This window comes from Haematobia irritans, chromosome 3 (genome assembly GCF_050003625.1).
Source record: "Haematobia irritans isolate KBUSLIRL chromosome 3, ASM5000362v1, whole genome shotgun sequence".
Taxonomy (NCBI): domain Eukaryota; kingdom Metazoa; phylum Arthropoda; class Insecta; order Diptera; family Muscidae; genus Haematobia; species Haematobia irritans.
This window is the reverse complement of record NC_134399.1, coordinates 60,613,473-60,639,654: the sequence shown is the minus strand read 5'-3', so window position 1 is coordinate 60,639,654 and position 26,182 is coordinate 60,613,473. Positions and strand designations below refer to the sequence as shown.

Below are 26,182 nucleotides of genomic sequence, written 5' to 3'. Positions count from 1 at the left end.
GACCCTAAAGTACATATACTGACAAATGAACAAAATATTTTATTAGAACAGGTAAAACGCACTTTTCGTTGTTATAGTGAATATGGTTTAGGTCGAACACATCTAGAGCAACACACTATTGACGTAGGTAATGCGACGCCTAGGAAAATGAGATACTTCCCAGTGAGCCCTGCTGTCCAAAAATTAATGTACACTGAACTTGACCGTATGTTAGAACTTAACGTCATTGAAGTAGCAGAAAAGGCAGAGTGGAATAACCGTGTTACTCTTGTGGTAAAACCAGGCAAAAATCGTCTTTGCCTGGATGCCCGAGAGCTAAACAAGGTTACTCGCAAGGATGCTTATCCGCTACCTAACATTGACGGATTGTTATCGAGATTGGGAGATACACATTTTATATCGTCAATAGATCTAAAGGATGCTTTTTGGCAGATTCCTCTGGAGGAATCGAGCCGTCCGTTGACAGCATTCACAGTACAAGGCCGTCCACACTATCAATTTAAGGTGATGCCTTTTGGACTGTGCAATGCTGCTCAACGGATGTGCCGCCTGATGGATAAAGTGATTCCTTCAGAGTTGAAAGACCGAGTTTTTGTATACCTTGACGATCTACTTGTCGTGTCTTCCAATTTCGAAACGCATATGGATATGTTAAGGACAGTGGGACAAAAATTATCGGCAGCAGGACTCACAATAAATATGGAAAAATCAAAATTTTGCCATAAAGAATTGCGTTACCTAGGTTATATAGTAGGAGGGGGCAAATTGAAAACAGATTCTAGCAAGGTTGAGGCAATCGTCAATATAAAGCCACCTAAATGTGCGAAAGATGTAAGGAAATTTTTAGGGACAGTAGGATGGTATCGTAGATTCATTCACGAGTTTTCTACCCTTACCGCTCCACTAACCGATACCTTAAAGAAATCGCCTAAGTTCAATTTAACACCCGAGGCTCTTGATGCATTTGAGCAACTAAAACTTCGATTGGTTTCTAGTCCAGTTCTAATCAGCCCTGATTTCAGCAAGCCCTTTTACATTCAATGTGATGTGTCGAATGTGGGCGTTGGAGCTGTTCTTTTTCAAAAAGATAGTGACGATGGCGAACATCCCATTGAATATTTTTCTAAGAAATTGAATTCGGCCCAACGAAACTATTCTACCACTGAGAAAGAGTGTCTTGCTGTAATCTTGGCGATAGAACGGTTTAGACAATATGTCGAACTCATGGAGTTCACTGTAATCACGGACCACTCCAGTTTACAGTGGCTCATGAGACAGAGTGACCTGAATGGACGTCTGGCTCGTTGGAGTTTGAAGTTACAAGGATACAAATTCACAATCGAACACAGGAAAGGTTCGAAAAATATTGTACCTGACATGTTGTCACGACTAGACATGGAGGGACTCGAATATGAACAAACAGGTATAATCGATTTCGACTCTAGTGAATTCCGGGATGAGTCATATTTAAGGTTAATCGACACTGTTGAACAAAACAGGACTCGTCTACCTGATTTGAAAGTGAGAGAAGGTATTGTTTATAAGAGAGTAAAATTTAACCGAGAGGAAATCGATAATGAAGAGGACTGTTGGAAAATATGGTTGCCTGAAAAGTTAACACATGAAGTGATGGGCAGGTCGCATGAGGTAAATACTTCGCATGGTGGCATTGTGAAAACTCTTCACAATATTCGACAATATTTCTATTGGCCAACTATGGTGAAACAGATTAGGGAATTCATAAAAAAGTGTGATGTATGCAAAGAGATAAAACACCCTAAACAAACCCTAAGACCTCCTATGGGTAAAGAGACAATTACATTCTGACCGTTTCAGAAACTCTATATAGATTTTCTAGGCCCATATCCGCGTTCACGATCAGGAAACATATTCATTTTTATCGTCCTAGATCATAAGACAAAGTTTGTCTTATTAAAGGCTATGTCGAAGGCCACAGTAAAATATGTGAACAAATTTCTTATAGAAGAAATTTTTTATAAATTTGGTGTTCCCGAAATAATACACTCTGATAACGGCAAACAATTTACTTCGGAGGCATTTCAAAATATGTTAGACGTTTTTGGTATTCGACATATGAAAACACCCATTCACTCACCACAGTCAAACGCCAGTGAAAGGGTGAACCAAAGTATTTTGAGTTGCATAAGAAGCTACCTACATACTGATCAAAATCGTTGGGATGAAAATTTATCACGCATAGAATGTTCGCTACGATCAACAGTTCATTCATCAACAGGTGTGACACCTTATTTTGCACTCACAGGTTATAATATGATAACTCATGCTGACGCATATGGAATTTTGAGAAAATTAGGTGCACTTTCAGATGGTGAAACACAGATTTTGCCAAAGGCAGACCAAATGCAATTGATTTCTGAGAAAATTAGAACCAAACTACACCAGGCTTATGAACGAAATGAAAAGACTTATAATAAGAGATCGAGATATGTACAATTTAAGCCTGGACAAGAAGTCTTTAGGAAGAATTTTGTTCAGAGCAATTTCGCGAAAGGCATAAATGCGAAATTATGCAAACCATGGCTCAAATGTCGAATTAGAAAATCGATAGGAAACTGCCAATACGAAATCGAAAATCTAAATGGGAAACTAATAGGAATTATACACGCACAACATCTTAAACAATGAAAAGTCCTAACATTACTATACACTACTTGTATATGCCTACAATACCTTATTTTTACAAATAATATACTCTCACCTAATAAATTATAACTCCTTCATTTGATGACAGTGTTGATGATGAATTAAATAAAACCATTTTGTCATATATTCACTTGCACACCTTTTCCCTATAAAAAAGAAAAGAAATATATTAGATTTTTATGATATAAATGTACCTGGAAAGAAAAAGAGAAAAATGAATTAGGATATTGCCGAAAGAAACAATCTCAGAAGAATACTTATCTTTTTTACATTTCATATTTGTCATAACATATATACAGGACCAATATCGTAAACAGTTCTCGTTAGAAAATTTTTCAGGTGTGCTGCCACATACAATTTTTTTGCCAAACATTTCCAACCGCTGTGTAACAGGCAGGAAACGCGTCCTTTTCCACTTTGTTCTCGTTAGACATGACAATGACACCACATTGCTCATAGTTGCGACAGGTAATGATGTGATATGAAGGTTGTAATGCACAAACATCAGACATTCACCACAAAACAGATCATTATTTTTAGGGTTGAAAATTTTTTCTCTGGCTGCATTTTGTTGCAATAGAAATCATATATTATAATATTATAATATTTTTGAATGTTACCGACAGTCACCGATGACAATTTTCTTTGTGAACTGGAATTGGAATCTAGGAAAGAAAAAATAAGAGAATATTAGAAATTGTATGGGAAATATACCTGTAAAAAGGAAATAAGAGAATTAGTAAAATGTAATCACAATTCACAAACAAATGTATACTTATCTTTGCCAAACAGCCTTTCTCAGGAATTGTATTCAAACTGTCCACATCGAACACACAGGTAACAAACTGCATGCCTACAATTGCCACAATTCATATCGCTTGTACATGATAGGGACAATTGATTTTTGGCCACGAAGTTCTTGGCATGCACAACAGGAACATTTATGACCCGTGAATATTACCACAGGTACGAGACAGACGTCACACATCAAGTGTCCAGCCATTATACACTCATATAGCAAATATTTTGCAATGCAATGTATTTCCATACAAAGGGACATCGTCAACATATATTTGTGTACCCAACAATAATTTGTGTTATTTTTGCTTTCTTGGATGCGATGATACCTGAAAGGAGTATGAATTATATTATTTGACAATTTTTATGGACATTTTCTAACTTACCATTTCGTTTGTTTATTCATTGATGCAAAGAAAAAAGGGAGAACAAAACAACACCATAGACAGAATACCACAACGATACAATGGCAAACAAACAATTCAGATATTATTTCATATACTGTATTATTCTTATTGCTACTTTCAGTATAATTTCATGGTTATTTTATTCCCAACTATTTTTATTCCACTGGCTGCATAAAAATAGTTGGCTTTGTGATGAACGTTTGAGAAAATAGATTGAGTTTGCCTCCGTAAAAAAATTTTGTTTTGCTTTTCTGCTTCTTTATTTTTTTATATTGGTCATTCACACTGAAAGCATGTCTACTTCAAAGAGGTATAACATTGGTAGTATCGCCACCTACATTATATATCATTCACACATTGAATTTTCATTCGTAAAGGATTTTGTTGATATTTTTCTTTAAATGTGATTTATAATGCTCCCAGGACTTAAAATTGGTCACCGATAAGAAAGAAAATCGATTTGCACGATCGATTATTCATGGGGCATTAATGTGAACGGCGTTAGTGTGAGCGGCGTAGAAGTTGAGTTGGGTTCAAGCTTTAAGGCCGGTACTCTGTTCGGTTTTCGCGTTGAAACTCCATACAAAACCAAAAAATGCGAAAAATTTGCGAAATTTTTTCCATTTGTGATACTTTGTTTTTTCGTGTTGAAAAACTGACGTTTATAGCACGGCGCCATTTGCAATGTGAATTAAGAAATAATTTATTTATTAAAAACTATTTGTGCGGGTTTATAAATCAAACACGGACCATATTTTTGTTCCGAAACTATACAAAGGATCAAAGGAATAGCAGATCAATTGTCCAAGGAAAAATAAAATGTTATTTTGTAAAAACAAGCAACAACCACCAACTTAATCCAATATCGCTCCCTGTAAAATAGCGCTCCAAGCTACCTAAAAAAACGCCGCTTTCTATGTGCGAAATAATGGTTTCCATAAAAATTTTTCGCAAGAATGAACATAGTACCGGCCTTTATGCTTTTCAAGAGAGGATCTCTTTCATTTTCTAAAAGCGTAAGCGTGCACACCAATAATTAATAAATAATAAGTCGAACTATTAAACTTTTGAATAAAATTATTGAAGATTAAAATTAAGAAAAGTTGTGTAATGATTCGTATGTGTGCGCAAAGGATATAAATATTTGGAGAAATTAAATAAGGGTAAGAAAGAATAAATGGAAAAACACGTGTGATAATATATATATATATATATATATATATATATATATATATATATATATATATATATATATATATATATATATATATATATATACAGGGAATATTGAAATATATATCTACATATCGTTTTGGGAAAATAATTTGATAAAAAAATAATAAGTAAAAGTTAAAATGAATAAATAGTTAAAAGCTAAATAGATAAAGGAAATAAATATATTGTACATTTTATCACAAATGGAGATGTATATTTCAATGACACTTGATTGTATAAATATTAATTCAGCGGATTTAAATAAAGTGTTCAAAACCCAATTTTTGATAGGGAGAGGAATACACGTGAGCCGAGAGTGCCATCTCTATTCCTCTGGACTACTTTTGGCTAATATACATGAGAGCCATCTAAATCTGGGTCATATGCATCACAAACACATGAGGGCAATCTATATTTTTATGCCCTGAAACCCAATCCACGTGGTGAGTTTGGCAAACTGGTTGTTGAACAGGGTCAACACTGCTATAAAAGTTGTGGTTGCCAATACACAGCAAAGAGAAAATATCAAGGTAAACCAGTAATTTTTACAAAAAAAAGTAATGATATTTAAAACAACGTCTTTGTGTGTGTAACTAACGTGTATCCTCACCCCTTAAAAAAAAAATAATAATTACGCTAACCTCAAAATCACAGAAATAATTACTAACTACACTCTAAAAACGAAGAGAACATTATATGAACAGAAAAAGAGCACAAATTCGAAGATAGAATAAAAATAATATGTAACGTAACAAACAAATATTCAAATACAAGCAAAAAAAAAACAAAAAGAAAAATTAAAATTAAAACTAAAAAAGACTCATATATTCTACATACACTGTAAAAAAAAAAAAACTAAATCGCTTATGAACAAAAGAAAAATTATATAATGAATGATATTAGAACACCAACATAAAAAAAATCGAAGTAAAAATATTGTTATTGTATATATATTGTACTATACTATTATTATAATTGTTAAATGTAAATGTATAATCAGAGATATTATCAATACTTATTTTATAAAAATACTAAAAATGTTCAATCTTATTGATTATTTTTTTTGTCAATAAAATTCAATATTTTTGGTTCCTTGAACAAAACTTAAACATTAAAATATATATTCAAAAATATCACTGCACAAATCACCAAAAAGTAATATTTAAAAATATAGGATAAAATCCTTAAACAAATTTTTTTAAAGCTTTTGTTTAATTTGTATTGTTTACTTTCCTTTTGCGTATAAAGTATTCATTTTTATTGACAGCGTATGCCAATAATTTTCAATATTTAGAATTCAACATAATTAATTTAATATTTTTTTTTTTCTTCATTACTTTTGTGGTTTCTTTAGAAAATCTTGCTCCCATGAAATAAAAAAAAAGAGCCATAAAAAAACTAAATACAAATAATCATATACAAAAAAATGTAACTCTAATTTAAATATAATCTAATATAATAAAACGTTATATAAAATAATATAACAGAAATATTAGAAAAATATAACATTTAAAAATTTAGTTTATATTGTCTTATTTCATATATCATATCATCAAAAAAATATATAATTTATTTAAATTCTTAAATATATTCCAATTTATTGACAATTTATTTGTCTATAAAATTCAATATATTTAGAAAGAAAACTGTAAAATTAAAATGAATTATATTTCCACATATCCATATATATTTTGATTTAAATTAAAATTTCCAAAATTAAATAAAAAAAATATATATTACCAACAATCATATCACTAACAAAAATATTCATTCTTATTGACTAATATTGTCAATGAATTTTAATATTTTTTGAACCATTGTTAAAATTTATAATAATTAAAAAAAAATATTTAGATAAATTTGTTTACAATTTTTTTGATGATTTATTTATGAAATTGAACTAAAAAGCGTGCATAAACACTAAATAACCATTGCGAAAATATATCTACTTTATTGTTAGACATTTATTTTTGTTTTAAATTAAAATTGTTAAAATATTAACAATTAGAATTATATATATGGAAAGAAACTTAAACTATTAATAAATAATGTGATTTCTTGTTTAAAAAGAATTAATATGTGTTAGATTTGTTCAAATAGGCTGAAAAAGTAACGGTCGAATGTAATGTAAAGGCAATATCAAATTTTGGGGTATTTTTAAACATGGCAGTAAAAATACCATGGATGACAAAACATGTCATATGGGGCGGGCGGCCATGGAGAGAAACAACATCTACACTCTCCCACAAAACGATGTAGATAGAGTCAAATTTAAACAAGGTAGACAAGCATGCCTTTGAGACAAAATGTCTCAAACAATCAACTATAGCCCAAAATCTGTAATATGAAACGTCCCATCTCTGTACCATCTGGAGAGTGAGCAACACAAATACATGCATATTAGTATTTTCTCTCATTGAGAATATACAAGAAAAATACCAGAGCTGTATAAACATAATTACTGTTTAGAGCTTTTTGTCACTCCCAGCTCTGGTCATACGAAACAACCGGTACTAATAAATAAATTTAAATGTGCAACTGGTAAAGCGGAAAGAACCACCCCATCCGGCGAGCTAAGCCGCAGCCTTGACCACCGTACCGGATTCGCTTAGCATTGGACAAGAATTTGGCCGTTACGCCAAATTCAAAATCCTTGTGCAGCAGGTTGTCACAAAAGGTGTTGAAGATAATATGAGAAAACTTTGACAAAACACTACCCTAAAATGGAACGAAAAATCCATGTGGTTTTCAATACTTATTTGTGCAACGAAGTTCGTGGTCAATTGCAAGAAATTAAAAAAATGGAAAATTTTAGACAATTAATCAAATAGTTTATAAAAATAGGTAAGTGAAAATAAAAAATGAAATAAAACTTTAAGGAAGTCACTAAATGTATATCTCTTTGCAGAAAACTAAAATTATGGATTCTACGTTCTTGAAAACATTAAAAGGCTGACCGATGAAAAAATGGTGGACAATTAACTGGAGCTGCTTCAAATAGTTTATAATAATTGGTACGTCAAAATGAAAAATTAAATCAACACTTTAGAGAAGTCACTAAATTTAAATCTCTTTGCAGAAAACTAAAATCTTTGGATGCTACGTTCTTGCAAACATTAAGAAGCTGACCAATGAAAAATGAGTGGCTTATCGACAAGAATAAGTTTCCAGAAACATTACAAGTGCAACCAATTAAAATTGTTAAAAACAACAAATTGTTGAAATCAACAACTTCTGGATTAAAATGTGCATCACATCGTCAGTTTAATTCATATGCTATTATCAGTTTAAAATGGATATTTTGTGAATTCCTGCTGCTGGAAATCAATTCTAACACGCGGTCCAGTACGTTCCTAATTTCAAATTGCCAGCATGTTAATAAATTTTAATGCTGTTTTATGACACCAAAAGGAAGTAAATCGAATTACCAATGCAAAAGTGTTTACTAATAATGTTTACGATATTTAAAGTCTTGTTGTTTGTTGTTTTTTTTTCTTATTTGTTGATATGTTTAATAAGATTTTTATTTATCAATTGGTATTGTAGTGTATTATGTAGTGTAGTGTATTATTATATATTGTATTTTGATGAAAATGAATAAATTATACAAAATTCATAGAATTTTGGCTTTGACTTTCAATTTGAAGTGGGGATATCATTCATACAAATTTAGGTTGAAAAGTATTTGCAACGATGTTAATTTTGAATTTGACTCGCATCGAAAATTGTTTGACAAATTATTGAGTAGCGATGCATTTCAATTTGAGGATAACACTTGAGATACTATTGCTAATGTGTTGAATTTCACTGTATAGGGTAATGTCTGTTTTTTGTTGAGAACGCGATTTCTCAACTTGAATATTACCCTAATCCTTTGAAAAAATGTTTGAAAAATTGTTGAAATTTAGCACTTTTCAAACGTTTGTGTTTATTGGGTATTGAGAAGTTGTACCACGCCAAGTTACTACAAAAAAGTATCGCATGAGTGCAATTATTAGGTGCCCTTCTGGATACATTTAGAAGGACGCCAATAAGAGCCCCTACAAACAATCAGACAAAGTGCATTTTAAGATAGTTGTAAAAGAATCATTGTGGTCAAGTAAAACACGATTGTTTAGATGTTTATTAATTTTATTAAACATTTATAAATTCTCATAAATATAACATTTATACGACTGTCACATCATATTTCACATATTTTTATGCATTATGTTGATGTTGAGGTACAAGTTGCAAGTTACATGTTGTAGCGTCTATCAGGCAGTGCTTTTATTCCCATTGGAGGCAGCGTGCCTGGAAAAATATTTGAAAAACTATCACTTTATTCCATTTGAAAAGAAAAATTGTTCACCAATATTCCTTTCACAATTTTAAGCGAAAAAACTATGTTTTCAGCACTTCATTATCGTTTTATTTAAATAAATTATAAGAAGCTAGTTGTGCTTGGTCCCTGCCAGCATTTCAAAGTTCCATTTCAACCTCATCGTTACCATAGACTCGTAAATGTCACTTCAACCATCATGAAAAGGTACATCAAAAAGTACATGCAAGTAATTTGCCATCCCTACTGTTAAAAAAGCCATTTTTTTTTTTGTGAAACGCCAAGCGCAACCAGCTTGTTATATTTTAATTAAATAAAAACGAAAATAAAGTTCTGAAAACATAGATTATACGCTTAAAATTGTGAAAGGTATATTGGTGAACAATTTGGTGATTTTCCAAATGGAATAAAGTGATTGTTTTTCAGATATTTTACAGACACGCTGCCTCCATGGAATAAAAACACTGGTTGATAGACGCAGCAACATGTAACTCGCTACTTGTAACTCAACATCATCATTAATGCCAAAAATTATGTTAAATGTAATGTGATAGTGGTATAAATGTTATATTTTTAAGAATTTGTAAATGTTTAATCAAATTAATAAATATCTCAACAAACGTGTTTTACTCGACCACAATGATTCTTTTACAACTATCTTAAAATGCACTTTTTCTGATTGTTTGGAGGGTCCCTTATTGGCGTCGTTCTAAATTGATCTATAAAGGCACCTAATAATTGCACTCATGCGAAACATTTTTGTAGTAACTTGGCGTGGTACAACTTCTCAATAGTGACGGCGCTTTTCCGACGAGTTTTTGCTGTCGTATATGATTGTTTTCGACGTAGTGGGGATTCTCAAAAGAGTCCCCAAATTCAAAAAATGTTGGCAGGGGTGTTTCACAAAATATAATATGACTCTTGTAACAATAGTGATGGCAAAATACTTTCATGCGAATAGTGATGGCAAAATACTATCACAGTTGGCGATTGTTGCAGTGTCACTTACGAGTCTGTGGTAGCGATGATGATGAAATAGAACTTTGAAATGCTGGCAGGGATATTGTGCACATTATAAGTTAAGTCCGAAGGCATAATCGATACTGCTGCATGTTTATGGGATCGATAACACATTTACCGATCATTTAGTCATCGCCGACAAGTCGCATCGATCCGACACACTGTAAGATTTTTTACAAACATCGACATTCCGTCCGGAATAACTGATATTCTGTAAAGCGCATCACTTAAGGTTGAATTACACACCATGCGGCAATCCGTGCGTTGATGGAAGGGTTGATTTTTTTCTGTTTGTGGCAGACTATTCGAGCTTTTGATTTCAAAGAGAAATTTCAACTCTTCAATCATCGGACGCATTGAACGCATGGTATGTAATTCTACCTTTAGACTATTCAGTCCATTGTGATACCACATTAACTAAAAGTACCTATTACATATGGGCACTTCTAGTTTTAACCTCTGAACCTTCTCGATTATTTTCTTCTGTTGAACCAACCAGATTGTTCCAAAAACATTAGCAGACTGCTTAAGTTAACGTTTTCCAGGTCCGCCAGTAATCTGAAGCTATATGCCCCTAAAATTTGCTTACGCCTTACACAAAATGCAGGACACTCACACAAGAGGTGTTTTATTGATTCCTTTTCGTCCGCATCATGACAGCTCATGCAATAGTCATTATACTTCGCGCCAATAGTTTTTGCAAAATCGCCTATCAGGCAGCGACCCTTTATAGCAGATATCTGGCGTCTCGAGAACGCTAGCATATCTAGTTTGCGGTTTATGATTAAATGGGGCCATATTTCATTGGTGTCGTTACAACCCTTGCAATTCTCCCATCGAAAAACCTGTGTTTATTGGGCATTTGTCAAAATTGCTACTACTGCGCCGTCCAGAGTATAAGTTTATCTGGACGACAGTGCTCGTGTCGAACATATCGCAAATATTGGCAATCCTATACTACCCAATAAACACAGGATGAGCGTTTTTCAAATGCAACAACTTTTCAGTTTGAGGGTAACTATAATTATCAACATAAATTCAACTTGACTTGAAACAGCTCATATTCAATACATCTTCAAATTGTTTGCGAATTACTTCCAATTTGCCAAAATGTTGACGAAATCTTTGAAAAGGGGTTGAAGATAATATGAGAAAACTTTGACAAAACACTACCCTAAAATGCAACGAAAAAACCATGTGGTTTTCAATACTTGTTTGTGCAACGAAGTTCGTGGTCAATTGAAAGAAATAAAAAACATTTTAGACAAAAAACTGAATTTACTCCAAATAGTTTCTAATAATACGTAAGTGAAAATAAAAAAATGATATGAAACTTTAAGGAAGACACTAAATTATATCTCTTTGCCGAAAACTAAAATTATGGATTCTACGTTCTTTAAAACATTAAAAAACTGACCGATGAAAAAATGTTGGACAAGTAACTGGAACTGCTTCAAATAGTTTATAATAATTGGTAAGTCAATATGAAAAATTAAATCAACACTTTAGAGAAGTCACTAAATTTAAATCTCATTCCAGAAAACTAAAATATTTGGATGCTGCATTCTTGGAAACATTAAGAGGTTGACCAATGAAAAATGATGGTGGCTTATCGAAAAGAGAAAGTTTCCATAAATCAAAGTACAATGAATTAAACTTGGTATTTATGCTTTTCCATATCAACTACTGGGTGATAATTCGCATCACGCCTATAGTTTAATTTACATCGCATCATCGGTTTAATTTGATATTTTGTGAATTGAAATTGCTGGAAATTTATTCTAACTCTCTAGTCATCAAGTTCCTTGCTAATTTCCCGAATTTTAATGAGTTTTACAAGAATTTTGTGACACCAACGTTCTTGAGGAATTTTGTGGGTTTCAATACATTTTGTGCCACGAAGTACGTGGTCAGTTATTTTTATTGACATAAAACTGAAATTAATCCAAAACGGTAATTATAATTGGTAAGTCAAAATAAAAAGTGAAATGAAAACGTAATGGAAATCACAAAACTCGATTGTTTTGCAGAAAACTAAAATCATTGGATATTATATTCTTGGAAGATGTTGACCGGTGAAAAAATGATGAAGGAAACAACAAAGAAAAGATTCCAGAAAACTTGCAAAGTGCAACAGTTCCTAAATCAAGAACTTCTGGATGAAAATGTGCATTACATCAATTTACATTCCGTCATCAGTTTGATATTTTGTGAATTCCTCTTGATGGAATCTATTCTAACACGCAGGCCAGCAAGTTCCTCGATAGTAATTATTTGAAATTGTCAGCATATTAATTAATAATTAATTAATTAATAGTTATGTGACACCAACATTATGGGGGAAATTATACATGAAAAATGTTTAAGTTATTTAAAGTTGTATTGATAGTTTTAGTTATTAATACCTTTAATAAGATAATTATGTTTTGATTGGTATTATAACATATTATTATTTTTTTTTTATATTGTTAATGTTATTTTTAATATTATTATATTTTTAACGAAAAAAATTAATAAAATGTACAAAATCACTAGAAAGTTAGTGTGGACTTTCAGTAAGAACTGGGATTGACTTTCATGCAAATTGTGGTTAGAAAATATTTGCAGCAATATTAGTTTTTAATTTGTCTCACATTGAAAACTGTTTGAGAAATTATTGAGTAGCAATGCATTTCAATTTGAGGATTACAATTGAGAGAATATTGCTATTGTGTTGAATTTTACTGTTGAGGGTAATGTCTGTTTTTTGTTGAGAACGCGATTTTCTCAACAATTTCTCAACTTGAATATTACCCTAATCCTTTGAAAAAATGTTTGAAAAATTATTGCATTTTAGTATTTTTCAAACGTTTGTGTTTATTGGGTATATACTGTTGCTTGGTATTGTGATCGATAACACATTTGTCGAATATTTAGTCATCGCCGACAATCGATTGGCCACATTGTAAGATTCTTTACAAACACAGACATTCTGTTCGGAAAAACTTATAGTCGTACCATGTACTTGTATCATGCCAGTTTATTTAGATATTTTTTGGCAATATGGTCAGATTACAACTACTTAGTAAAAGGGGTGGCAGCATTTAAACAAGAAAAATAACCTCAATAACAATTAATTAACATTCTATTCGTTTCATTCGTATTCACCGAAAGAAAAGTTGAAAGTTATTGCAAAACATAATTGCATTTATCTCAATTGTATTAAATAGGTGAAAATTCGGTTGTTTGAAATTAGTTGAGAAGAAGTGTGAAAACAAGATTTGGTAAAATTTACACAGAAGAAAACGCTGGCAAAAAATTTCTGGCAGAAAACGAGATACAAAACAAACACTGAGAAAAGTGAAAATCTTTTTGTGAGCGGGTCAAATTGCTGTAAACCAAGGATAGAGTAAATAAATAGCGCATTGCCCTTCCAATTGTGCAAAACACGGGAGACTTCCGGGTTTACAAAAAAGAATAGTGAATAGTAGACGAAACAAAAAAGATAAAACAATTTGTTTTAATATCAAAGACAACGCCAACCTCAACCAAAAATCAACCTGCTCTGTTATTGTTACTGGCCAGCTGCTGCTCACTCCCCCCGCAATCAGCCAGCGCTAGGGCAATCGACGTCGACAACAACAATTAAAAATGGTCGCGGTTAACGATTGCTTCAGTATTGGATCGACGGTAATGTGCACGACCTGCTTCAATGAGGAATTCGAGGGAGAAGTACTAGCATTTGACCATAACACAAAAATGCTTATTTTAAGTATCCTTTTTTAAAACACAAATTCCAAAGACTCTACAATACCTTTTCTCCCACTGCTCAATAGCTAGGCAATGTGTAACATTGCGTGGAAAACATATCTTGGATGTTGTCCCGTCCTATGTAATGTTTTTGCATTTTTGAACAACAACAACAAACCTACGATTTACTTGCTCACAAAATTTTGCGAGAGAAAGTAGTTTCGCATTAAAGGCGCTACACAAAATATCAATAACTACAATATTTGCAAAATGCAAAACTATATAAAATGAAACATCATAGAAAACACAATGAATGGTTGACTAGTTCACCACTAAGGGTCATGAGAAGAATAGAACATGTAACATATTGCCGATTAGTGTACGTACATAAAAGGGAATACCTACTAGGCACAAAAGAAATAGAGATTTGCAATAGTTTCGTAGATCGTTACACAGTTTTAAAGAAATGTCATGTTATGGCAAATATTCATCGTATGTTTTCCTTACAATAGAAATTGAAATTATATTAACATTATAACAAATTAAAATGTATATCAAATTCTCTCTAATGCTCTAATGCAATCGCTGGATATACGAATACTGTTTAATACCGACTTATACATATAGGAATGAAAACAATAAGAAATTATGTGTATATTTTTCCAATTATTTAATTTTATATCATGTACTCCGAAAATACTTTCAACAAATATATGTAAAATTATTACTAATGATACAACAATCAGTTGTACTAGCAAAAAACAATACCTGATAAAGATCAAGCAGTCATTCTACAGCGAATCAGAATATTTATATGAATATTTTTTACTGTAGTTTTTTTTCTCTTTCCGGTTGGCTTCAAACTTCTAATGTGCAAACAAAAATCAATTGATATTGTTTGATATGGCGCAATATTCATGTCATTGGCAAGACATGACATTATATCAAACTCGATATATCAGATTGTCTTATGTGTTATTGACAAACCTTATCAGATGCTATAACTAAAAGCATATTACTTAATTTTTCTTATTAATTGTTCGGTTTCCTTAAGTATAGTGATAAATCCATGGTCATACAACATGTGGGAAAAATCTCTTATCCATGAGTGTTGCCCATCTCTAATTTAGCCCGCATGACAAGGGATCTACTTTTTATTTCCGAGTCCGAACCGCGAGTCACACCATATGTGTAACTATACTTAGCAATATCAGCAGAATTACTAACAAAAGAAAACCAATCTCAAAAAATGTGTAAGGAAGTAAAAAGGAAAATCTTTAGAATGATCTAAACGCTTTGCAACAAAGAGTCACGGGTTTAATCCCAGTTTCGAAAAAAAATCCAAAAAGTTTTTCAGTGGTAGATTATCCCCCTCAGGAAAGCCACCGACATTTTCGAAAGTTTCAAAACTTCTATAAGTGCTTTGATCGTAATGTGTAACGCCGGATATAAAATATAGGTTCGTTGTCATTGAGCTAAACATAGAATCGGGCAGCACGTATTGATGAAATTCATAGTCCAAGTGAGTGAAGCCACTATACCTTAACTAAAGGCATCTTCAGAAGATTAGTTGTTCCATCATCGCACTCCAGAAGAAAGTAATTCCCATCCTTTTGTTTTTTTAATGGAATCGATTAATCGAGAATTTTGCTAACTATATGTATTAAAGAAAAATACCATATTTACGATTAAAGCGACTACACTGCGGCAGGGATAGATCCATCTCTATAGAGCGACCTAGTACACGAGTGCCTGCTTATTACTAGAGGCATCTCAATTGAAACGGGGAGGGACGCGGGAGTAAATTTTCTTAATTTCTGGGATGAAATTTCAGGAGCTACAGTGTTTGCGGACTCCCAAAAAAATTGAAAAAGTTGTCGGTGATATACCGGGCATCAATATCAAAGAGCAGAAATTGGATTACCTAAAGCCGATATTGTTAAGTTTCCAATTTTATGGAATTCACAAGCATACCCTATTCCTCACGTGGTAAAAAATAAAAGAACGAGTCCGATCGATTTGAAAAATATTTAGCCACCGTGGTGCAATGGTTAGCATGCCCGCCTTGCATACACAAGGTCGTGGGTTTGATTCCTGCTTCGACCGAACACCAAAAAAATGTTTAGCGGTGGATTATCCCACCTCAGTAATGCTTGTGACATTTCTGAGGGTTTCAAAGCTTCTCTAAGTGGTTCCACTGCAATGTGGAACGCCGTTCGGACTCGGCTATAAAAAGGAGGTCCCTTGTCATTGAGCTTAACATGGAATCGGGCAGCACTCAGTGATAAGAGAGAAGTTCACCAATGTGGTATCGCAATGGACTGAATAATCTAAGTGAGCTTGATACATCAGGCTGCCACCTAACCTAACCTACATCAGGCATTGAGCCCCTCGGACCAATCAACAATAGCATTTCACTCGAAAGAAAATTGAATGAGGATCATTAATTAATGTTAAATTTTATGCCGTTATTACCAAAATTGAAGAAGAACAAACAGTATGGGATAAAATTATCAATATGTTTCAATTTCATGTAAATTTTATACACTATAATTATATTTGAAATATTCCAAAATATGGTTTCCTTAATTTAAAATCCTAACGAAACAGAATGCCGATCGAAGAATGCGGATAATCTAAACGATGTTCACGTTTTAAATCTTTCACTATGCAGCAATGTTCAAGTGGTAAAGGAATGCAATGGCAATTTTGTTGATGATCCCCAAAAATTAAATTTGGAGCAAGTAAGTTGATTGAACGTTTTTTTTTTATATAACCCCTTAATTGAACTTGTGTACTTCGGTACGTTATATGTATGTGCTCTTTAACGGAAATATGTATGGTTTGACACTCATGTTTTCGTATATACTAACTTTTGTTGTGCGTTATATATCCCCAATATTTCCCATATCACACCAAGTACAATTCGTATTTTTTTAATTTTGTTTGACTATGAATAAAAAAATAGTGCGAATTCAGGCAATGAAATGCCATAGATAGCTTAGAATTATATTTTATATGCGTGATCATGAAGCATATATACTAGATATATAATACATTTAATTGTTTTTCTTTTTTAAGTTAAAAATACGGCTACGTAAAACAGTGCAACATCGACAAACGTATCTTAAGTCGAAGAATGCTGATGTCAGCCCGGAAGCACAAGAACTATACAGAGTGATTGCTAAGCAGTTTAAGGTATGTCAATTTTTTGCAATATTGCAATGGTTACATGATTTGTCATTTTATATATTTATGTCATTTTCAGTATAACGAAGTGTCCTGGCAAGGTTTAAATATACAAATATTCAAAGAAGTTACCATCACACCGCCATATAGGGCAGAGAACGTGGTATCCACATCAAATAATAAAAGTTTATACAACTATATTAAGAAAATGGTAAGCATTTACGTAAAATGTAGGAATTTGAATATGAATTTAAAAACAATTCGCTTACGCCTGACACAAAAATCAGCACACCCAAAAGAAGTGATCGACTGTTTTTTCTCACCTATCTCATGTTGTTTTATTCTCGTCATAATAATCAAAGTTTTTTTGCAAACGTTGCCATTATGGTTTTACCTGTTGTCATAGGCAAATTAATAAATCTTATGTCCTCCTTAAGTTTAGATGGAATGATAACCAGGGCTGTGGAGTCGAGCCAATTTTGCGTGACTCCGACTCCAGCATCTTTCATCAGCTCGACTCCGACTCCGGAGTCGACTTCGGGTAATATAACTAAATCTCATTTTAATACCACTAATTTGTAGTTCTATTGTGGGGGTACCGTAAGTGGATCGATATAAAGTATCGTATTTATTTATGTGTGCAAAAAAAGGTCTTAATTTCACATTAGATGCCAATTGAACTCTATATTTCAAATTTAGGGCAATGTTTAATAAATATAATAATGATATAAATACCCATCATAATATGAGAAGATACCAACAGTATATGTATTTGTGGATCAAAATTATTGATACTATCTCAAATCCTTTAAATTTGTTGCGAGTTATATAAAGGTTTATATTCCCATATGCATGAATTTGAATCTGAATCGATTTAGACAAAATTGTATATACTTCTACAAAATCTATATACTTAAAATTTAAATCTAACGTTATGGGACGTAACACAATTTTAACAAAAAATAATAATGCAAGGAAAGTCTAAAGTCGGGCGGGCCGATTATAATATACTCTGCACAACTTTGTATTTAGATCTACATTTTGATAAAATCTCAAATCAGACTTCTACAAAATCTCGGGCAATATTTGGGAAATATTTATAATTGTTTAGACAATTTCGCAAAAATGCATTTATGATTCATTCATTGAAAAATTTGAAAATTTGAGTCATTTCTACAAGTTTCGACTTAGCAGTGAGTATCAGTGAGCATACAGTTTTGGAAAAATTTTTGTCTAGTAAATAAAATTTTGACTAAATTTTCTATAGAAATAAAATTTTGGCAAAATTTTCTATAGAAACCAAATTTTGACTAAATATATAGAAATAAAATTTGGCAATATTTTTTATAGAAATAAAAGTTTGAAAAAATTAAATTTAAAAAAAATTGTGTAGCAAACAAAATTTTGCATAATTTTGTATAGAAATAAAATTTTGCAAAATATTCTATAGAAACAAAATTTGGACTAAATTTTCTATAGTAATAAAATTTTGAATATATTTTTTATAGCAGTGAGCATCAGTAAGAAAAAAATTGAGAAAATTTGCTATAGAAATAAAATTTGACAATTTTTTCTTATAGAAATAACATTTTGAAAAAAATATCAATAAAAATACAATTTTAGAAAAATTTTTGTGTAGTAAATAAAATTCTGCAAAATATTCTACAGAAACAAAATTTTCTATAGAAATAAAATTTTGGCAAAATTTTTTATAGAAATAAAATTTTGACCAAATTTTCTAATAAAAAAACTATTACTATAAAATTTTGGCAAAATTTTCTATAGAAATAAAATTTTGACCAAATTTTCTAATAAAAAAAACTATTACTATAAAATTTTCGCAAAATTTTCTATAGAAATAAAATTTTGACTTAAATTTTTATAAAAAGAAAATTATCGATAGAAATAAAATTTTGAAAGAATTTTTGTGTTACAAACAAAATTTTGCACAATTTTCTATAGAAATAAAATTTTGCAAAATATTCTATAGAAACAAAATTTTGACTCAATTTTCTATAGAAATAAAACTTTGACTAAATTTTCTACAGAAAAAAATATTTCTATAGTAATAAAATTTTGAATAATTTTTTTATAGAAATAAAATTTTGACAAAATTTGCTATAGAAATAAAATTTTGACAACACTTTTTATAGAAATAACATTTTGACAAAGTTTTCTATAAAAAACAACGTTGAAAAAATTTTCTGTCAATATTCCACATTAAAATAAAATTAAAAAAATATATTTTTGATTGTTGGAAATATTTAAAATAAATTGATATGGGCATTAAAATGGAACGATCCAGCCCATCTGCTAGTCTAACATTCTACGAAACATAAAAAGATAGCCGTAATTGGAAGTTGATTTTCATTTACAATCATGCTGTACATTGATCGAATGAATAACGCAATGGAAACTAATTTGCGTAAAAACTTGCTTAGTTACAAAAATGTGAAGTGTTTTAAAAAATTTGGTTTAGCCGGAGTCGGAGTCGAGCAAAATTTTTACGACTCCGACTCCAGCAAAATCTTCAGACTCCGACTCCAAGACTCCGACTCCGGCTCCACAGTCCTGATGATAACACTGTGACGCAAAATTCAACTTTTTGTTTCCAAACAAAAAATCACCTATCTCAGCCGAAAGTACTCGATGAGGGGAGAAAAGTAATTTCTGGATTTTTACCAGATTGGTTGCCGTTGATCTTTTATGAGCCTCTAAAGTTTTGTCGCCAAATTCGATTTTTAACACTTTTTTGCCATTTTGGTATGGCCATAGCTCAAATAATGCTGTGAATTCATTTTTGAGATATTAAGCAAAGTTGTAGCCCTTGATTCGGCCGACAAAAATGCCCAATATATTAAATCGGGAAATTTTCATCTTGATGCTCAAAACCGGTAAAATTACCACATTTATCACCGATTTTTTTTGGTTTTTCGACTACTGCTCCTGAACTATTGAAATTTTTACCTTACAGTCGGGTAAAGAAATGTAGCGTATAAAATTACCTGTTTCTAGAGCCACACCAACATATTCTAGACAGTGCTGCCGCTACTACTTCAATCGAAGTATTTTGCTTCATTTTCACAAAATTTACTTCGTCACTCCTTCTTCCAAAAATCTGCTCACTTTTTGTTCTGCTTCAAATTTTTAAAAATTTCCCCATATTACCTAAATGTTTTTCCTATTCCTTTAATTACGATGAACATAGCGGTTTTAATCATTGAATTATTAACCGATGTGGACCAATTTTTGCATAGTTGTTAGAGACCATATACTTACGCCATGTACCAAATTTCAGCCGGATCGGATGAAATTTGGTTCTCTTGGAGGCTCCGCAAGCCAAATCGGGGGATCAGTTTATAAGGGGGCTGTATATAATTATGGACCGATGTGGACCAATTTTTGATCACTGTGGTTGTTAGAGACCATATACTTACGCCATGTACCAAATTTCAGCTGGATCGGATGAAATTTGCTTCTCTTAGAGTCCCCGCCAAGCCAAATTTGGGAGTCCGTTTATATGGGGGCTATACGTAAAAGTGGACCGATATGGCCCATTTGCAATACCATCCGACCTACATCAATAACAACTACTTGTGCCAAGTTTCAAGTCGATAGCTTCTTTCGTTCGGAAGTTAGCGTGATTTCAACAGACGGACGGACTTGCTCAGATATGGTGGAGGGTATAATAAAATGAATTCTATTGTTTTGTTTTCAAAAATGTATGCTACTTCAATTTTATTCAATCTACTCCACTTTTTTCCAAAATGTACTTCACTCAATTTTTCCTTTGGATAAGAGACAGTACAAGTTTGCATTTAAGTACACGCCATAAGAAAGTGATTGCAGGTTGAAAGTCTTAGCATATTTTTATGCCAACATTTGTTGCAAAATTATATCTCGCCATATAATTTTATGCTATTCAGCATACCAAATTGACTTTATGTTATTCAGCATACCACATTGATATCTGCTATAACGGGTCGCTGCCTGATAGGCGATTTTGCAAAAACTATTGGTGCGAAGTATAATGACTATTGTATGAGCTGTCATGATGCGGAGGAAAAGGAATCAATAAAACACCTCTTGTGTGAGTGTCCTGTATTTTGTGTAAGGCGTAAGCAAATTTTAGGGGCATATAGCTTCAGATTACTGGCGGACCTGGAAAACGTTAACTTAAGCAGTCTGCTAATGTTTTTGGAACAATCTGGTTGGTTCAACAGAAGGTAATAATCGAGAAGGTTCAGCGGTTAAAACTAGAAGTGCCCATATGTAATAGGTACTTTTAGTTAATGTGGTATCACAATGGACTGAATAGTCTAAGTGAGCCTGAATCTTAATCGGGCTGCCACTTTAACCTAACCTAACCTACCACATTGACATATTTAGAAGTTGCATTTTAAATCCTACTTTCAACATTTTGCAATTTTCATTTCTCCTAGTTTCTACAAAATTTGATTAAATAATAAATTGACGTTTGGAGTCGTAAGATAGTGATTTGAAGTTTGATGAAAAGTCGAAATTGAAGATCACAACAGCTAATTTTTATATACAAAAACAATCAGAGCCGGCTATGATAGTCATGAAAAGTCGATTAGTCGATATTTAGGTACCCGTGTAAAAATTGGGGGATCTGATTTGATATGGTTAGATCTGAGCCAAGATATGGTCAGATCTGAACAGATCCGAAAAATGGTTATATCTGGTCAGATCTAAATACTATGAAATTGGATCTGATCAGATCTCAAAAATGAGACACATCTAATCAGATCTAATTTGATATAATTGTATATTATTTGATACAATTGTATCTTTCGAGATCTTTCAACGCATAAAAGCCCATAGTTTGTATATAAAATGAGATTAATTGTTTTATTTAATAATACAGACAAAAAGTATGTGCATAATAAATATGTTTAATTTAAATTGATCCATCAAAGCTATTTAAAAGTATTGACAGTTATAGTGTAGTATGTGCATAATAAATATGTTTAATTTAAATTGATCCATCAAAGCTATTTAAGAGTATTGACAGTTGAGTTATAGTGTTGTCCAAAGGTTTTTTCGTTTGTTTCTTCTGCTTTGGACTTAGACACGCGACTAAAGTATTACAGCGTTAAGGCAATCTGCAATGAAATTAAGTTAAAAAACAATTATTAAACAAATATAGGAATAAACAAATATGGGAATATATTGAACTATGTAAGCAAGTATTAGTATTGTTTTGGATCATTCTTCTTTAAGTTGCAATAAAAATTGCCATATAATTTTATGTTGCTTTTAATACTCACATTTAAAGTGTATTCGGGATAGGCTGTTATTTTAGGCTCATACATACTATTCAGACCATCATGACATCACAGTGATCAACATCTCATTTATCACTGACTGCTGCTCGATTCAATAATTAGCTCAATAACATGGGTCCTCCTTGTTATAATCGAGTCCTATCGGCATTTCACGTTGCGCTGAAACAACTTAGAGAATCTTTGAAGCAGAAATGTCACCAACATTACTGCGAGGAGATAATCCACCGCCGAAAAAATTTTTGGTATTGGTCGGAACTGGGATTGAACCCGTGACCTTTTGAATGCAAGGCGGGCATGTTAACCAGTACACCACTGAGGTTTCCTTTTTTCCAAATCTAGAAAATAGTAAAACAATATGAAAATGACTACTAACATAACAAGTACAATCTACTTACCTACATAATCTCCGCAATAAAGGAAACGATATACACGTTATCAAAGGAACACATTTAAAACAATTATATTAAATTTCTTAATTTTCTCAGCTAGTCTTGCGTTAAATTTGTTTAGAAGTGATGCCCCTGACGGCGTTGACATTTGACATAGTTTTAACAACAACATTGAGGTTGTTGTTAAAACTAATGGATCGTTGACACTAAAAACATGAAGCACTTTTATAATATATAGAACCCATTTATTAGAACGTATGATAGATGAAATAAGAAGAAACTTTGTTGTTTGAAATTTTAAATTAAATTTACTATATAAATTTTAAAATCATCTTGACTAATGAGACTCATTTCACTTCGGTGCCTGCGTCACCTTCTTGCTTAGAAAACCAAGAAGGTATTTAAGCCCCCATCCTCAAGGTACTACTTTTTTGTGATCGGGGCAACGTTTACTTTGAAGGAAACGTTTCCCGCGATTAAAAATGTTTTAAATAAAATGTAAATTACTATCTCCGAGTGGGACATATATTAAAAAGGGCGACTTGTTCAGAAATGTTATTGCATAATCAAAATATACTAAATGTTTTTTAATGTTTGAAGTTCTATTATTTAAACAAACTACTAACTTTTGGGCAGTATGTCTGTTATGCCAAACTAACAGATTGTACTTTCGCAGAAAAACTGCGAAAACAGCACTTTTTTGTTTACCAAAAAAATCAGCAGTCAATGTTTCCTACAGCAGTCTTTTTATATGAGTATATTTCAAAATAAAAATTAATTTTGTAATCTACTTAGGATACTAAATAATGCTTTGGATGAAAGGTTAATTAAACTCCAAACGCATGGGAACGACAAATACTAAATGAGTGTTTTGATGAAACCCACATTTTTCTTACTACTCGAGGCGTCAAATGGATACAAATATCTATATTTTATATAAAAATACCAAAACTAATATCTATACAGTACAATTAATAAAAAAGGCGTTTCTTTGCGAATTTTCAACAATTTATTTTTATTGCTCTTTTTGACGTCAACCAGCAGTACGCGATAAAACATTTAAAAACTGGCGTTGTTCATTATATCCATTTCCAAAACTGACTGTTTTAGATTGTTAAACCATCTGAAGTGAAGGAGCTCAACCATGTTCTGAAACTCGAAAAACATGTTTATAAACTGCCAAATACTTTAAGATGTATTATGTAAGTTCGTTAAATAAACAAAAGTTATTTTTCCATCTGTAACTTTGTGTATATATCTCGAATAGTTTTTTAGACGTGTGTTTCAAACATCTTTTTAACTTGTTCATGATTTTTATTATATTTTGGACCGTATTTAACCCCATATATAGTCAGATATGATGTTATATCTACCATATCTTATTAGATATAGTGCTATATATGGTCCTATCCAAGCATATATTATTAGATATGCCAGATATAATTAGATATTATACTATACATGATGAGATCTGCAATTATATCTAACCAGATCTAGCACCATATATAGCATATCTGTGCATATCTAATTATGTCTGAACCAATATCTGAACAGATCCAATTAGATCCAATTTGATATTATTAGATAGGATTGGATCCTCCAATTTTTACACGGGTAGATCTATTTTGATTTTAGTCGATAATTTGACTTTTGGAGCCTTCGAAGAAAAATATGGTCGTGAGGCATAAAGTTTGACGAAAAGTAGAAATCGTTTCAATTTTTAGCCGCTAAGTCAACTTTTTGAACTCGAGAAGAGAAATGTGCTTATGAGACTGAAGTATAATTAAAAGTCGTTTACCTTTAAGTTGAAGGAGCCACCGTGGTGCAATGGTTAGCAAGGAGGTCATTGAGCTTAACATGGGCAGCACTCAGTGATAAGAGCGAAGTTCACCACTGTGGTATCACAATGGATTGGAGTCTAAATGAGCCTAATACAAAGATTTCAGATTCGACATTTGGATTTTTATAAAAATATACACCGATTTCTGATATTTTATTTATTCTTTCTTGCCGAATCCAAGCCGCAAACACATACACATAAAAATATACCGGCAATTAAGATAAAAATATATACAGATAATTCGGATATAATTAAGTCCCCTGTGTTAACCTGTGTATCATGGTCATGGTTTCACTAAGTGGTTTCACAACAATATTAAACGCCGTTCGTATTCGTCTGTAAAAAAGAGGTCCCTTGTCTTTGGGCTAAATATACAAACGGGAACAAAGAAGCTTCAGAGAAGTTCACAACTTGCGGCGAACTACGGGCACTATACCTAAACTAACCTGTACCCAAATCGAGGATGGCGTGAGCCATATGTCCTTTTTGGATTTGAAGCACTTGCTTGCAAGTTTCCGTACTCTGACAACCAAAATGAAAACCTTTTAGGCTTAGGCTTGCTATAGCTTTCAATACTGCCAACCATTCCAAGATGATATAGACCTTTTTATTTATTCATTCGTTATTTATGTGCAATTTAAAGCCATAAAATGCCAAATTATCGATATTTATTCCATACTTAACAGATTTAAATATCGGTAGATTATTTAAAGATATAGTTTACATAGCGTTGCATTAGGGTTTTCTTTTTCCGGACTTTTTTCATTCCCGGAAAGCGGGAAATTACACTTTCCTCTATTATATATAGAATATTGTAAAGAGAATTTCCCGGGATTTCCCGCACTTCATTTCCTAGAATGCGGGAGCGCAAAAATAGGAAATTCCCGGAGGATTCCCGGGGAAACCCCCTACGTATCAGTGATTCATCATCTGAAATTTAAATTCTAAAGATGTTTATTTTGTTGTTGTCGTCAATGTTTCAACGTTCTTATATTTACAGATTGAAAATTTTGTTAACAACAGAGCAGCGCAAGATACACAAGGTTCATCAGCGTCTTCGCCTACATCATCATCTTTGTCATCAAGTAATGCGGCATCAGGATCGCCAGTGCCAGCTAATTCATAATAATTGTAAATGTTTTGAAAACAAAAAACACCAAGAACAACAATAAAAAAAAACAACAATATATGCAGTATCATATTGAAATTGGGGTGTGTAGAACGTAAAAAGAACATCCGAAATATTATCAAGCTTTCAGCCATGTATTCTCATGGATATA

General features: G+C 32.2%; 1 protein-coding gene and 2 long non-coding RNA genes across 3 annotated transcripts; all 3 read left to right on the top strand.

The window, feature by feature from the left end:
* The first annotated feature begins 9,606 nt into the window (after positions 1-9,606).
* On the top strand, positions 9,607-10,060 carry LOC142232053 (uncharacterized). Its single transcript, XR_012720999.1, has 2 exons — positions 9,607-9,795; positions 9,853-10,060. It is a non-coding gene; the product is annotated as an uncharacterized LOC142232053 (long non-coding RNA).
* Positions 10,061-11,426: 1,366 nt separating this feature from the next.
* LOC142229178 (uncharacterized) lies at positions 11,427-12,879 on the top strand. Its single transcript, XR_012720347.1, has 3 exons — positions 11,427-11,920; positions 11,986-12,412; positions 12,477-12,879. It is a non-coding gene; the product is annotated as an uncharacterized LOC142229178 (long non-coding RNA).
* Positions 12,880-13,524: 645 nt separating this feature from the next.
* Positions 13,525-26,089, top strand: Lsm12a (LSM12 homolog a). The gene is made up of 5 exons (XM_075298866.1): positions 13,525-14,197; positions 16,786-16,919; positions 17,257-17,373; positions 17,444-17,575; positions 25,903-26,089. The coding sequence occupies exons 1-5, from the start codon at positions 14,077-14,079 to the stop codon at positions 26,026-26,028; spliced, it is 630 nt and encodes a 209-aa protein (XP_075154981.1). The 5' UTR covers positions 13,525-14,076; the 3' UTR covers positions 26,029-26,089.
* The last annotated feature ends 93 nt before the right edge of the window (positions 26,090-26,182 follow it).

Coding starts and splice junctions, on each gene's coding strand:
- Lsm12a (XM_075298866.1), top strand. CDS start 14,077: ATGGTCGCGGTTAACGATTGCTTCAGTATTGGATCGACGGTAATGTGC. Junction 14,198..16,785: donor CACAAAAATGCTTATTTTAA/GTATCCTTTTTT, acceptor CTAACGAAACAG/AATGCCGATCGAAGAATGCG. Junction 17,576..25,902: donor ACAACTATATTAAGAAAATG/GTAAGCATTTAC, acceptor TTATATTTACAG/ATTGAAAATTTTGTTAACAA.